This window comes from Rattus norvegicus, chromosome 15 (genome assembly GCF_036323735.1).
Source record: "Rattus norvegicus strain BN/NHsdMcwi chromosome 15, GRCr8, whole genome shotgun sequence".
NCBI classification, from domain to species: Eukaryota; Metazoa; Chordata; class Mammalia; order Rodentia; family Muridae; genus Rattus; species Rattus norvegicus.
The window spans coordinates 36,049,606-36,064,964 of record NC_086033.1 but is presented as its reverse complement, the minus strand read 5'-3'; the positions used below and the strand labels follow the sequence as shown (position 1 = coordinate 36,064,964).

Sequence of the window (15,359 nt, the reverse complement as noted above, 5' to 3'; positions counted from 1 at the left end):
GCAGCTGGGCAGGGGTGGCTCATGCCTTTAATTCCAGCACTGGGGAGGCAAGAGGCAGGTGATCTCTGAATCAAGGCCAGCTTGGGCTAGCATTTGAGTTCCAGTACAGACAGAGCTACAGAGAAACCCTGTCTTGACAAAATATAAGGCTCTGCATATCACCACAGCATCTTTTCACATAATGATTATCTAACATTCTCAAGCTAAAGATTTTCCCTAATTAATGTGACTTTCTAAATGTTTAATATTAAAAGTGCTCTTTGGCCTGGGCATGGCCCTATCTTACCTTTAATCCCAATATAGAAAGCAAAGGCAAGTCAGAAATGTGAATTCTAGGCCAGCATGGTCTACAAAGTGGGAGGCCCTGTCTCATAAACAAGAGCTACAGAGAGCACTTGATACTTACACCAAGGACTCCGTTCCATTCCCAGGATCCACATGGAGACTTACAGTTATCTGTAATGCCAGTTCTGGGGGCCTGACAACACCTTCTGACCTTTGGGACCATGCAGACACAGTGCACATATATGCAGGCAAACACTCACAAAGTAACAATAGAAAAAACCCTGAATGTTAAGATGCTCTTTGGGCCAGTGAGATGGCTCAGTGAAGGGGTCTACTCTATCAAGCATAACAACCTGAGTTTCATTCTTGGTACTCAAATTAGTGGAAGCAGAGAACCAACTCACAAAAGTTGACCTGACCTCCACACTCCCCTTCCTCCAAAATAAATGCAATTTTATTTCGATTATGCTTGGGTTTTAGCTTACTGCCCCTATGAATTTCCTTATCTGGAAGAAGAAAAGAATCTATGATTTTATCCTCAGAGACTGATTACCTGGTCAATAAATAATAAATAAATAGAATAAAGTAAATACACAAGTTTACCTGTCAACCCTAGAAGTCAGAGGCATTGATAGACAGTCACTGTGCTGTTCTACACCACCTTCACGGTGGAGACCAGTCATGTGTTAAGATTGGAGTCAGGGTCACTTGTCCCTAATGACCATCATGAGCTCACCAAGCAGCCTCACCTTTCCAGTGGAGAGGGATCACCACTGCACCTCAGGTGTGGAGGTTTTGTTAAGATAGTGCTTAGCAGTGTGGCACAGCTGTCCCACACAAGCCAGGAACAGAAACTTCAGAAACATCTAGTTCTTCCTATCAAAGAGCTTTGATAGCTTTCCACTCACTCTGACCCTTCCACTCGCCCTCCCTTCAGGTGCATGTGCTGGCATGCACATTGCACATGTGATACTGAAACATGTTACTGTTGATGACTACTGGTTCAGCCATCCCCCTTTGCCCTGTTACGCACTATTTTAAAGCCTATTGCAAATATGTAGCTTTCACAACTCTCCAGTGAGGTGTCCAGCACTTGACAGGATGTATTTCCATTCTCAGCTTGAGGTTAAGCTGCACTCAGCTAAGTTTGGATTCATTTCCTCCCTTCACTATATGCATACCTGGTGCCCAGAGGAGGAGAGGGGATCAGGTCCCTTAGGACTGGAGTTACACAGAGTTGTGAGCTGGGAAAAAAGAGTACAGATGCTGGGAACAGACCTGGTTCCTCTGTAAGAGCAACAGGTGTTCTTAAGTTCTGAGCCATCTCTCCAGCCCCTGCCATCTACTTTACCATGGGTCACTTAAGTGAGTCAAACGTTTCCAACACAAGATAACCAACTTGCCTTATTCCCATAGGCCTATAGTCTAATGCCACAAACATATTCACCATTTTATATCACTCCATGGCTTTCTTATTCTGCCTTATTAGGACTTCAAAAATGCCCGCTACTGCTTAATAAAAACCCTCCATTATCAAGTGAGACTCCTGCCTCAATTACCTTTTACACCTGGGCTAAATGAACACATGTATTTCACAGTACTGCTTTATACAGAATGCTAAGAGCACTTTTTTCTTCATATTTTACAGAAGGGCTTAAAACATATGGACTTTCTTTAATATACCAAAGTACATCCAATTCTAATTCCTAAATAAATGTTACAATTCATTGAACATTTAAAGGCTTAATGGCAAAGTCCGGGGGAGGAAAGGATTAAGTAAGTTTATTTTACAAACTGGCTGAAAAATAACTTCAAGAAAGTCAATAAAATTCAGTACGGTCTCATCCTCCCTGACGAAGGTGGTGCCCGATTTGGAGGCGTGATGGCTATGTCCAAATAATCCCCTATTTGGAACTTCTGTGACTGCAGGGTCATGGAGTCATCAGTGCCCTTCCTGCCAGACATGGTGCTGCCAATCTCTTTAACTCTGCAGGAAAGAAAGCCAACAGTTAATGGACTAGCACTGCATCAACAGAACAGTACAGACTATATAAAGAACAAGATGATTTCCCATGATGAATCCAGAGTTTAAGCACTATATTCAAGTTAAGCCAGATCTGAATATAAGCCTATACAGACACCACTACTGCCACTAAAGACAGACGCTAAAGGGATTATCCCAAAGCCAGGCACGGTGACATGTGCCTGTAATACTAGCACCGCGCATCGTATCAGAAAGAGAATATATGTGCGCTACTAGGGGAGGGAACCTGACTCGCAAAATGCAGAAATAACAGGAATTCACGTCACAAGTCACCTACCGATATCCAGGTCTTTTAAGATCCATAAAAACAATTGCAAAATTGAAGTGCGTGCCCTTCTTTCTGGCTTCTGGGTAGACTTCCTTTACTAAACTAGTCAGTTCTTTCAAGGTTGCATCCATCCTGAAGTTTTTGAAGAGATAATTATGATTAATAAACACTAGTGTAGCAGGGGCATTAAAAACAAGCAAGTTGTATGTCCTTGAGTCGTTCGTAGCCCAGTGATTCACACTGTATGACTTGTGGCTGGCAAGATGGCCTAGCAGAGCAGTCAGTCTGCTGCACAGTCCTGGCACCTGTGTCAACCCAGAAAGGGTCAAAAGGAGAGAACCAACTTCCACAGTTGTCTTCTGACCTTCCTCAAGCATCTCATGGCATGTGCGCAAATACACACATACACACCCCTAATAACAACAAAGAAAAATTGCTTTGAATATTTCCCCTGCTGTCCGCAGTGTGGAAAAACATTAATAAATTACAGAATCCTGCTACAAGGGCTTAAGGAGAGCCCCACATGCCTTGTTCCGAGACTACATAACATCATCTGGCTCAGTCCAAATTATTCAACTACACAAAATAAACTATCTTCTAAGGTACACGCTCTGCCATACATTTCGGCATCTAAAAGTGGAATGCATCCTAGGACCAATGTGCTGGGACAGCATCTTCATAAGGATATGTAATGTCTTCTCTCAGAATCTTAATGATGGAGGCAAGGCAAGTCGGCTGCTTATGGGCGGAAGTGCTTGCTGACAGCCTGACAACTGCCTCCCAAACTGTCCTCTGACCTCCACTCCCATAGGCCACATATACACCCAAAACAAATGTGCCAGTGAGATGGCTCAGCAGGTAGTCGCCGACTGTCCTGAGTTCAATCCCCAAAACTCTCAAGTAAACGTGGAGAGAAATATTCCAAAAGATGTCCTCTGACTAAGGGGTATGGCACTTACACAATTCACATACAACACAAAATAACAATAGAAACAACAAAATGTTTTACAAAAAAAAAAAAAAAGTTTTTTTTTTTTTTAAATGACTGAATCCTAAAGCCAAGGACATGAAATTTTAAGACAAACTTCAGGCTGCTTTTACAACTTAAGTCATTATTAACTTAAAAATACACATATGAACTCAAAACTAAATATAGGCCCTCGTGCTTATACAGCACAATCTAGAGCAAAGTAACTGAAAATGTAAACCTTTAGCCTAGTTCACGGTTACACTGGTGTTGCCAACAACAGGAGGTAAGTGGAATGCAAAGTATAAACCTGAAACAGTTCTGTGCCAAGCGCTGGGAAAAACAGTAGAACCTAGAAAGACACTTCAGAATGAGAACACTGATGGGACTGAACCAAGGAGAGAACCGCAGAGCCCACTGCATGTTTGCTGTGAACAGCGTATCTCCACGCCAGCCTACTCAGCACACGAGTGAAAATACCCAGGAGGACCTTTCAGATAGGTATTTCTCACTATCCCTGTGACAAAACGCAATCTCTCAGACACAGGAGCACTGAGTTCAACTCCAAGCACCAACATCGAAGCTCACGACCATTTGTAACTCCAGCTCCAGAGATCTGACACCCACTTCTGACCTCAGTAGACACCAGGCGTTTATATGTGCACACACATATGTATGAAAGTAAAACACCCATGTCCATAGACATAAAAATAAGTTAAAATTTGAAAGATATAATACCAAAACTGACACAAAAATATATAGTTCACAGTATGCATAGTTCAAGTAAAATCTTATTTTTTCAGAACTGTATGTAGTTCATTGTGGAACCAAATAAGTTGTAAAACTTCAGAGAAAAAGACAGTTACTTTCTTTTTTTTTTTTTTTTTTTGACAGTTACTTTCTTATGTAATTATGCAGCTAAATTTTACTTAGCCAGAATTCCTATTCTATTCCACAATTAACTCTCACGTTTTGCATTTTGCCCCTAGTGAATGTCAATGCTGGCATAAACTCTGGAGTGATATAATTCTGAGTTTCTTTTGAGGCAACTTTTAAAGTAAAGAAGCTTTTCTAGACTGGGTTGCCCTGGCAGAGGGCTGGCTCTCACAGGGAGAGTCCCAAGAGCAGATGCTGTAGGGTGTGGACAATAAACACTACAACAGTCTTTAAAGTAAAAAACTTTACCGTTCCAAGATTTTGACATCCATGTGGCTCTGGAACAATCTCTCCAAACAGATAACCCTCTCTGGAAAGCTGAGCTCACCTTATAGAAAAGCAGTTCTTGATATCATCGAGATGTAAGGAAAGTCCTGGCAAGCTGCAAAACTTATTTGTTGAGATACAGAGAATTGTAGTATTGAGAAAGTGGCTTACATCAGGCTGTTAAAAGTTCTCCCTTATAAATTCAACCACTAGCTCGTGTTTTGGGGCTGGGGTGGGGTTGTTTGTCTGTTTTCTGAGACAAGGACTCTTCGAGTCTGACTGGCCTCAAACTCAAGAGGTCCGCTTGCAATAGGAAATTACCGTTTGCTTAAAAGGTGCAGAGTTCCTGGTTGTGAAGTGTGTGAAAAGGTTTAAGAAGAAGACCTTCGAGGTTGGGGATTTAGCTCAGTGGTAGAGCACTTGCCTAGCAAGCGCAAGGCCCTGGGTTCGGTCCCCAGCTCCGAGAAAAAAAAAGAAAAAAGAAAACCTTCAAAAGTTTTAAGTGGCCAATTATGTGTTGTATATCTTACCACCGCAACAACAACAACAACAAAAATATATTAAAGTTAGCCTTTGCTGCTTTCCCAAAGCCATCAGTGTCAACCGGACACAATACGAAGGACAAGCGGGTAACGGTCCTAGCTGAGTGGGCAGCAAGGCAGGTACTCGGAGATAAAACACTTGGACAGCCGTTTTCACTGAGCACACACCAAACGCGTTTACACCGAGGGCCGGAGCAGAAAGGACTCGGGTGTGATGGTGCTTTTTAATATTTTGGTGCTACCAGACTTGAGGCTTCCTATTGCCTACGCTCCGAGAACATAATATACTCAACAGCCGACTCCCAGTCATCTACCATCTTCTCTGCCGCATTTTAAACTACGTATCATTCTGTACCAGGAGGCCACACGGTGAGAGCAAGACCGGTGAGTTCACTGTAACCTAACGTTTCACCCCACTCCTAAATGCGTTACACGGCGAGTAAGGCCGCCCTGTCAGTCCCTGAGGGCGCAGCCCGCAAGGCGCCGGGCCCGCGCGGCTCACCAGGTGTAGATCTGCAGCTCGCTCGAAGGCACGTTCCCGCGGGAGAACTCGTCCATTCGGTGGTGGCGGCCGTTGTTGGTGGTGAAGACCCGCAGCAGCAGCGGGCAGGTCTGGAAAGAAGCGGGGAGTCAGCCTCTGGCGCGCCATTTGGCCTTCCCGCCCACCCGTCCGCAGGCCGCGCCCGCCCGCCCGCCAGCCGGCCCGCCGCCTCTGCTCCGCAGCCGCCCGCGACCCGCACCTTCTCGCGGTCGATCGGCTTCTCCGGCTCCTTCTTAATTTCCTCCTGGGTAACGCGCGATTCCACCGCCATCTTCCTCCTTCGGCCCGGGAGACGCTCGCCCTGACCTCCGACCCCTGCGGCGAGCATGAGCTAGTCGTCTCTCGCGAGGAAAGGAGCGAGATTTTATAGCGGACGAGTGGCAGGGCGGGGCGTCGCTCGGCGCAAGCGCACTTTCTTATGTGTGTGGCCACACGCGCGCCGGCGCGTACGTGTTGCCCTGGGAGAGGGGCGGGACGGACGCATGCGCAATGGTCTACAGGCGTCTGTGGGGGGGGGGGAAACTTGTTTTGTTTTTTTTTTTTTTTTTCTTCTTTTTTTCGGAGCTGGGGACCGAACCCAGGGCCTTGCGCTTGCGCTAGCTAGGCAAGCGCTCTACCACTGAGCTAAATCCCCAACCCCAAGTCTTGTTTTCTTACACGTTCACTGTCCAAGTAAGCGTAACGTGACATTTTCATGCGTAATGATGAAAATGTGTAGCGAAGACGAAAAGCTTAAGAATATTCACACGACATGTAAAAATATGAACAAGGTAGTCATAGTGATGACAAACCGACTGGACTGATTTTATATGGACCGCTAAGGTAGACAGGTACTGCAAGGCCTGCAGCCAAATGATACCATTTCCGTAGGTGATGGGGTGAAACCATCTGTTTTGGGGCTGTGATGAACTGGGCTCTTTTTACGTAAAGCGAAATACAAGAGAAGCAAACCCAGTTGCGTGGTGGTACATTCCTTTAACCCCAGCATTCTGGAGGCAGGACAGGTGGATCTCTGTGAGTTCAAGGCCAACCTGGTCTACAGAGTGTCAGGACAGTCAGGGCTATGTAGAAAGAGCCTGTTTCAAGACAAAAACAAAACCTAAAAAAGTACTAGTGGGAAAGACTGATAGGAAAAAAAACAAAACAAAACAAAACCTTCACAATATGCTATAGAGAGTAAAACATTAACCCCACAGCTCCATTTTAAAGCAGTCGCTTTAAAAAAGAATCTAAACTAACAATACGCACATAATGTTCTGAATCTCACTACTGATCCATAGAGTTTGTTAAAGATCTGGTGACTGCTTTTAACAGATTGCTTTAAAAACAAGTCGGATGTAGCGTATGGACAAAAGATAGAACTGACGATAGTGGTTATAGGCCTTGACACTTCTGTGCTCTGGTGAGAAGGCAAGCTGAACACACACTTCGGATTCTCTAGGGTTATTTGATAGTCCTTACAATCCCTTCTTGCTGCTTAGACTCTAGAGACAATCTTTGCTAGGAGAATATTCAGAGGTGTCATGAGAATAGTCTTCACTTGCTATTCTTACAGAGGACCAGGTAACAGTTCTCTGCTTTTGTGGTATTTTGGTGAAGGATGTGGCTGCTTTTTGCCCTGTCTGAAGCATTTACCTGAGTCTGAGGTAAAGAGAAATGTGTTAATTGCATTGACAAAGAAAGTCTCAAAAAAGCCCAGCAGACACTTTGTTCTCTGTTTAAGTCTCTTGAAGAGTGTTTTAAGCAAGCATAGCAAGCTTAGAAAGGAAAAATATAAAATATATGGTATTAAAGGGGCACCAGGAAGTGAAATAGAGCTGAATCCTATTCTAGGAAATAGCAGATTAGGGGGTTTGGGGGGCATGATCCTACCCAGCTAAGTTTAGAACCAGACATGGTTGTACATACCTTTAGTCCCAGGAGACAAAGCCAAACATCTCTGAGTTCTAGGCCAGCCTGGGACAAACTAGTGAAGAAAAGCTTAACTCCAGATATGGTGGACCATACATTTAATCCCAGCATCACAGGAGACAGAGCCACCCAGATCTCTCAGTCGATCTACAGAGCTAGTTCCAGGAAAGCCAAGCATAGGCAGTGAGAGAGTTGGAAAACAGAAATAATAGAACAAGGGGACCTGGGGGAGGATGTTCCAGCCCCAGGAAGCAGCAGAACTCAGCAGCTTGGGCCATGTGGCCCTGGCTTTAGAGTCCAGAATAGAAGGGACCACTAGGACAACTGACGCTGGTGAGCTGGAGCTAAGAAATTAGTGTGATTAAGAAGAGACCAGCATCACTGAGGTGAAATCTTCTGGGAGGTGTTTTCTGGGAGCACAAAGAAGCTGTGTTCCAGAGATAGCCAAGGTTGTACCTCGTGCTGCAGCTGGACTTGGTAATGTGTAAGAATTACCCAGGTGATACTGGTTTTGAAGGCATGAAGGGGTCATGAAGAGCAGCTGAGGCTTGGCACTGTGAGAGGCCAGGGAAGGTCATTGGTGAAGGTGCAGCCTCAGTTGTAGTTGACAGCCCAGGACTGAAGGGATCAGGCAAAGGATTTGTGGCTCAGTCCCATGAAGAGAGCCCATGAGAGGCTATTGGTGAAGCCTAGCTGTAGCAGAAGACCCCAGAGTACTGGAGATGCCAGTACCATGGAATGACCACCAAGAACAGCAGTGGCAGTAGAATGGATCATCCTGAGCTTAGAGTGCTACAGAGGACATGCTAGACATGTGACACCAGCCCTTTGGAGGAGCTCAGAAGAGCATGTGTGGATCCCAGGCATTGGAACAAGAAGCTGTAACATTGAAGCTGCCTTAAAGACTCCAAGATTTTTGAGATGCCAGAGCCATAGGATATCTCCTGAGAAATGTTGCTAACAGGAAGTGGAACCAGCCCAGGAGAAGAAGTTTGTTGCAGTCAACAAAGATGAAAAGGGGGTTGGAGCCCTGAAGGCTTCTTTGACATCAGACATGGAGATGCAGAGTTTGGAGTTTGCCCAGCTGGTTTCCTGTCTTGCTTTGGGGATTACGGTTAAGTGATTGGATGAATCCCAGAAGAGACCTTGAACTTTGGACCTTTAACGTTATTGAGACTGCTATAGACTATGGGGACTTTGGAAGTTGGATTAAATGTGCTTTTTTATTATGTTATGTTTAGGTATGGCCCCCATAGACTCATGTGTTTGAACAAATGTATGGGGGCCAGGGAGTGGAATGTGATGGTTTGTATAAGCTTGGTCAAGGGAGTGGTGGCACTATTTAAAGGTGTGGCCTTGTTGGAGTAGATGTGTGTCACTATGGGCTTTAAGACAATCCTCCTAGCTTCCTGGAAGTCAGTATTCATCTAGCAGCCTTCAGATGAAGATGTAGAGCTCTCAGCTCCTCCTGCACCAGGTCTGCCTGGATGCTGCCATGTTCCCGCCTTGATGTTAATGGACTGAACCTCTGAACCTGTAAGCCAGCCCCAATTAAATGTTGTCCTTATAACACTTGCCTTGGGCTAGAGAGATGGCTCAGAGGTTAAGAGCACTGACTGCTCTTCCAAAGGTCCAGAGTTCAATTCCCAGCAACCACATGGTGGCTCACAACCATCTGTAATGGGATCTGATGCCCTCTTCTGGTGTGTCTGTGGATGGCTATAGTGTACTCATATGAAAATAAATAAATAACTTTTTTTTAAAAAAGAAAACTTGCCTTGGTCACGGTGTCTGTTCACAGCAGTAAAACCCTAACTAAGACTGATGGACACAGGTTAAGCACAGTGGGACTGCCCCGTCTGACCCCAAAATGATGGGTCCCTGTCATCATACATTTGTCCAGGCCATTAGAATACGTAAAACCAAGAGTGACCCTAAAATAAACTGTGGACCTGGGTAACTATGGAGGTACCTGGGACCTGTGGAGGTAACTATGTAACACAATAGCATAATGGACATATGGGACATAAAAGCAGAATGGATCCAGAGACTTGGGCATGGCTGGAGCAGCGAAGGAATGTAGAAAAGACAGAAGGACAGACACAGCAGGGCTGGGTGGTCTGCACTCTCGGATAGAAGGAAGCAGCACCCAGAAGCTTGGGCCTTCATAAAGTGGAACAGAAAGACAAGGCTACGCACCCAGCCAGACGAGGAGGCGGGGTTTGTGGTGTGCAGCTGGGTGGAGGAGACAGGTTTAGGTAGGAGCAGGCTCTGTAGAGGAGCAGGCTGTAAGTACCTGGGGAGAGAAAACTATGCGGGCACTTTCTGCACACACTATCAATGCTTGCATTTGGTCGCTAAAAAAAGCTCTGCTGGTTGTCTCTGGGCTTTACCCAGAAGGAAGGCTTTTCCAGTCCTCCATGGATCTGTGGCTCTGGGGTCCTTGACATGGCCATGACTATTTCAACAACAAACTTTTACTTGGGACATGACTCACCAGACCGTAACCCTTCAGCAGACTGTCCTGGTCGAGATCCTCTTTTTATTTATTTATTTCAAAGAAGTATTTATTTATTTATTATACATAAGTACACTGTAGCTGTCTTCAGATACACCAGAAGAGGGCATCGGATCACATTACAGATGGTTGTGAGCCACCATGTGTTTGCTGGGAACTGAACTCAGGACCTCTGGAAGAGCAGTCGGTGCTCTTAACCACTGAGTCATCTCTCCAGCTCCCTCTTTTTATTTTTGTTTATTATTATTTGATATATCTTTGTTTGTTATTGATGGAATATCATGTATAGCATGCAGTTCAACTGACCTTGTTTTTTTTTTAACCCTAAGTTCCTTTTTATATCACTTTTATTCATTAAAAAGTATTTTAAGATTTAAAAAATGATTTATGGTTATATGTGTGAGTGTATACCAGAGGCGTGCAGGTCCTCTCAGGACCCAGAAGAGGGCATTAAATCCATTGAAATGGTGATACATGGATGCTACCCATGTTCAGGGAGCTGCAGCAGGAGGATTGTCACAAGTTCAAGATGACATAGGAACTGCCAGACCTACGTGGAAAGACCATTTCAAAAGAAACCAAGCATCAACAAATAAAAACGAGAGAGAGAGAGAGAGAGAGAGAGAGAGAGAGAGAGGAATGCTTGTGGAGTGCAGTCTGCTTAAGTATCCCTTAGCAACTTTCCTCTCTTCCATAAACTTGCTAGAAATTGGTTATTAAATTAAAAAGCAAGATCAGATTTAAGTTTGAACTTTGGGACAAGAGTTGTCATGGTGAGGGGTTGGGGATTTAGCTCAGTGGTAGAGCGCTTGCCTAGCAGGCGCAAGGCCCTGGGTTCGGTCCCCAGCTCCGAAAAAAAAAAGAAAAAGAAAAAGAAAAAGAAACAAGAGTTGCCATGGTGTTGGGTGCACATAAGCAGGTCATGTCCACTCGCCTTCTTCTGTACTGATGACCCACAGCTGTCTCTGCATAGACAAGAGATACATGATCCTCGTGGTCTCGCTCTTTTTGCCTCATCTATTGGCTGGATCCCCTGTTACCCAGGTGTTGTCGTTGCCCGTGTGGACTGTGTATATATGAGTACACTGTGGCTGTCTACAGACACACCAGAAGAGGGCATCGGGTCCAATTACAGATGGCTGCGAATTGAACTCAGGACCTCTGGAAGAGCAGTCAGTGCTCTTAACTGCTGAACCATCTCTCCAGCCCCAACTTAAACATTTTTAATGTGTTTGTTTGGCCAATAGACACTTTGAACTTTATCCCAGAACTTCTTGACATCACCTTAAATCTCTCTCAACTTCCCTGCAACTGGGCATAAGGAAAAATTCCAGCTCATCCCTCCTGCTTGGCCCAAGCCCTCCTATCATAGAGGAATGCACAGGGCAGCACAGGGCAAGATCAGCCAGATTATAGTTCTGACATCCACGATGGGTCCTGGCTCTGCTTGCTAATGATTTCAGGTTAGATAAGCGGCAACCTCTCCCTCTCTCCCTCTCTCCCTCTCTCCCTCTCTCCCTCTCTCCCTCTCTCCCTCTCTCTTTCCCTCCTTCCCTCTCTCTTTTTCTGGCTTCTTTGAGACAAGGTTTCTCTGTGTAGCCTTGGCTTTCTGGGAACATGTTCTGTAGACCAGGCTGGCCTCAAACTCACAAAGGTCTGCTTGCCTTTGACTCCTGAGTGCTGGGACTAAAGGTGTGTGCATCTCTGCCCAACTAACTCTTTCTCTAATGTCCCCATTTTTGTCTTCCAACCTCAGGACAGCAGCATTGCTGATGATACCAGCCACAGCTGGCTTCTGACCTTGTCTGAGAGGGACCTGTAACCGGAGATAATTGTATGGTGTTACTGTCGACCCCAGTCTTGAAGCAACTGAGGTGGACTGGGAGTGAGAAAACCTTCATACTCTGAATTAGTGGGGTCAGAAGTGCAACCTGTTTATTTGGGGGACCACAGTTGTGAAATGATGGGTTTATGAAATTCCTTTTTTTTTTAAACATTTCTGTCTTTCTCATCTCTGGGTGTCTGTCTGTCTGTCTCTCTTTGGTGTGTATGATGTGTGTGTGTGTGTGTGTGTGTGTGTGTGTGTGTGTGTGTGTGTGTGTGTGTGTTGATGTGTGGTGTGTGGTGTGGTGTGTGGTGTGTGGTGTGTGTGTAGTATGTGTGGTGTGTGTGTGTGTGTGTGTGTGTGTATGTGTTATGTGTGCACGCACACGTGCACTCCATGGCATGCTTGTGGAAGTCAGAAGTCAGAGGACAACTTATGAAAGTCTACCCTGTCCTTCTATCACGTGGCTCCTGGGGATGAGGCTTGGTGACAAACATCTTTACCCACTGAGCCATCTTCCTGGGCCTGGTTTCAGGAACATAGAATTTATGAAATTTTTATCATGACACAATGAGGAAGACATGCACATGCTTCCTTCCTCCCTCCCTCCCTCCCTCCCTCCCTCCCTTCCTTCCTTCCTTCCTTTCGTTTTCTCCATAAATACGCTATTTTTCCCCGCTGGCCAGGGATTTACAGATTCTCTCCCTGTTGCCTCCACCTCCACCACATGACCATCTTAATTCTGCTGTTTTGAGGCAGAGCTTGCTTTGTAGCTCAGCCTTGCCTCAAACCCTCTGTCCTCAGCCTCACCTTCCCAACGCTGGGATTACAGGTGTTGGCTGCCATTCCTACCCACACTCTCTGAACAACAAAACTTCCCCTAACTTTATCAAGGCTGTCTGAGAAGATTTGGGTCACAAGTTGAAGACAGTGTGCTGACAGGGTACAGCTCTGCGAGATGCTCCTCTGTTCACCTTAGTTACCCTCCAAGGAAGCTCCCTGGTTATAAGGGACACAGCCTCTTTCTGAGAGGAGCTTAGCCTGCTCTTCTTCTCAGCTTTGAGGACACCTCCATGTCTGAGACACTGGGAGCTCTCAGCAGCCACTTCTCCTTTTACCATGATGCTTAGAGGCTGCCTCTGCAAGGTCCGCTTGACTACACTATTGTTTTTGTTTTCCCAGAGTCCTTCATTGTTAGTTTTTCCATGGGTTTATTTATGTGTGTGTGCAGCATGTGCTATGGTGTGCACATGGAAGTCAGAAACAAGCTTTCTGGGGGGTGGGGGATGGAGGGAGAGCGAGAGCGAGAGCGAGAGAGAAAGAGAGAGAGCCAGAGAGAGAGAGAGAGAGAGAGAGAGAGAGAGAGAGATTTCTCCCTGTCCTGGACATCAAACTCAAATCATCAGGTATATTCCTTCTCTATGCTATGATTAAACAACCAAACCGACTTATTGCAGAAAGCATTTATTTGGGGTTACGGTGAGGGATAAAAGCTCACCACAGCAGAGAAGCATGGTGGCACGAGGCAGGTGTGGAGGCAGGAAAAGTAGAGGAACGCCATAACGATAAGCAAGGAGCAGAGAGGGGGAAACTTGAAATGGCCTGAACTCTCAAAGCACTTACACAGCTTGACGGAGGTTGGAATCACTGGGGATGTCTCTGGACATGCTGGAGGCCCATTATCTTGGTCACATTAATTGACATGGGACCACCCATACCTTTCGAGTGGCACCATTCATCCCCAGTGCGGAGGACTGTGGACTGCATAGGTGTGAAGAAAGCGCTGGCCGAGATCGCAAATGCCTTTCATCCCAACATTTGAAAGGTAGAGGCAGGCAGATGTCTAGTTCAAGGCTCGCCTGCTTTGCCTTGTAAGTTTCAGGCCAGACACACCTACTTAGGAAGACCCTGTCTTAAAAAAAAAAAAGATGTTAGCCAACCAGTGCGGCAGTGCGTTTCACATGATGTGTCAGCGGCTTCAGGCTGCCTCTGCCTTCCCTTCTTTGCAATGGTGGACAGCAAACTGGAACTGGGGGCTAAAAGAAACCCTTTTGCCTTTAAGTAGTTCATCACAGCAACAGGGAAAGAAACTAAAACAGTGTCAATACGAGTCCAGGTTCTTTTTAATTGCCCTCCCAGCCACCCCCCACCCCCACCCTCACCCCCGCCTAACCGCCTTTTCCCTTTTCCCCACCTCTGTCCCTCCCTCCTTTCCTCCCTTTTCTGTCTTTCCATCCTTCTTTGTAATTTTTCCTTCCCTTCACCCCCTCTTTATTTGTGATGTGGGAGTCTCACTGTGGTACTAAAGCCCATCCTGAACTCCTGAGCTCTCGAAATCCTCTTCGGAGAAACAGGGGTCCAGGTGAGAGGTTCTTTTGAATCTCAAGTGGAGAGAGCACCAGCGGGCTTGCGAATTGGTGAAAACTGCGTCTTTATTTTATCTAACTTCCCATTAAAACTGGTTTTCTTTTTTGTGTGACTATCTTGGTAGCACTGGGGTTTCCATAGAAGTTCTAGGCACTGTCCCATGACATGACAACTGTTGCCATCGTTCTTGGAATGCTACGGACAGCCATGGCTGCTGCAGACCACTGAGCACGTCAGATCTGCCGTCAGAGCCTGATGCACGCATGCGTGTTTATACTCGATCACAGAACCAGATCACACTGTGTTTCAGTAAAACTGGTTCCCTTTATGATCAAGTGTGTTTAATTTAAGTTAAATTAAATTTTTTTTTAATTTTAAAATTTTTCCTTTTTTTTTTTTTTTTTTTTTGGAGACAAGAGCCTAGGTCAGTACTGGAAATTGTACAACTCAGCAGAATGTATGGTCTTGTGGCCATTCTCCTCTCTCAGCCTCTTAAGTGCTGAGATTACAGGTATGTGCCATCATACACAACTAAAATTTTCTCGCGCAAGGCCCTGGGTTCGGTCCCCAGCTCCGAAAAAAAGAACCAAAAAAAATTTTTTTTCTCATAAATTACTATTAGTTTTCTGTGGTTGTTGCTTAGTGTTGAACCTATGACCTCACACACCCCAGGCCAGCGCTGCACAGCTGCTCCCAGATTCGGAAGTGAAGGGAGTCCACAGGCTCTCCAGGCTGCTAACAGAGCTCATGTGTGGCTCAGAGGGTCAGGACTAAGACTCCACTGAGATTTACTCCGGAACCTGGGCACCTTGGAAAGCACACCCGGGTCCTCCCCAGTCAGACTTTGCAGTTACTCTGAAGTTGAAGGAGCTGAAGGGAGGGGGCTGC

At 45.7% G+C, this 15,359-nt stretch overlaps 1 protein-coding gene and 1 long non-coding RNA gene across 2 annotated transcripts; both read right to left on the bottom strand.

Moving 5' to 3' along the window:
* Positions 1–1,875: 1,875 nt before the first annotated feature.
* Positions 1,876–6,181, bottom strand: Sap18 (Sin3A associated protein 18). The gene is made up of 4 exons (NM_001033685.2): positions 6,050–6,181; positions 5,812–5,921; positions 2,607–2,729; positions 1,876–2,272 (listed from the first exon to the last, which is right to left on the bottom strand). The coding sequence occupies exons 1-4, from the start codon at positions 6,176–6,178 to the stop codon at positions 2,116–2,118; spliced, it is 519 nt and encodes a 172-aa protein (NP_001028857.2). The 5' UTR covers positions 6,179–6,181; the 3' UTR covers positions 1,876–2,115.
* A 7,371-nt stretch (positions 6,182–13,552) lies between these two features.
* Positions 13,553–14,665, bottom strand: LOC134482228 (uncharacterized). Its single transcript, XR_010058262.1, has 2 exons — positions 14,400–14,665; positions 13,553–14,016 (listed from the first exon to the last, which is right to left on the bottom strand). It is a non-coding gene; the product is annotated as an uncharacterized LOC134482228 (long non-coding RNA).
* Positions 14,666–15,359: the final 694 nt, after the last annotated feature.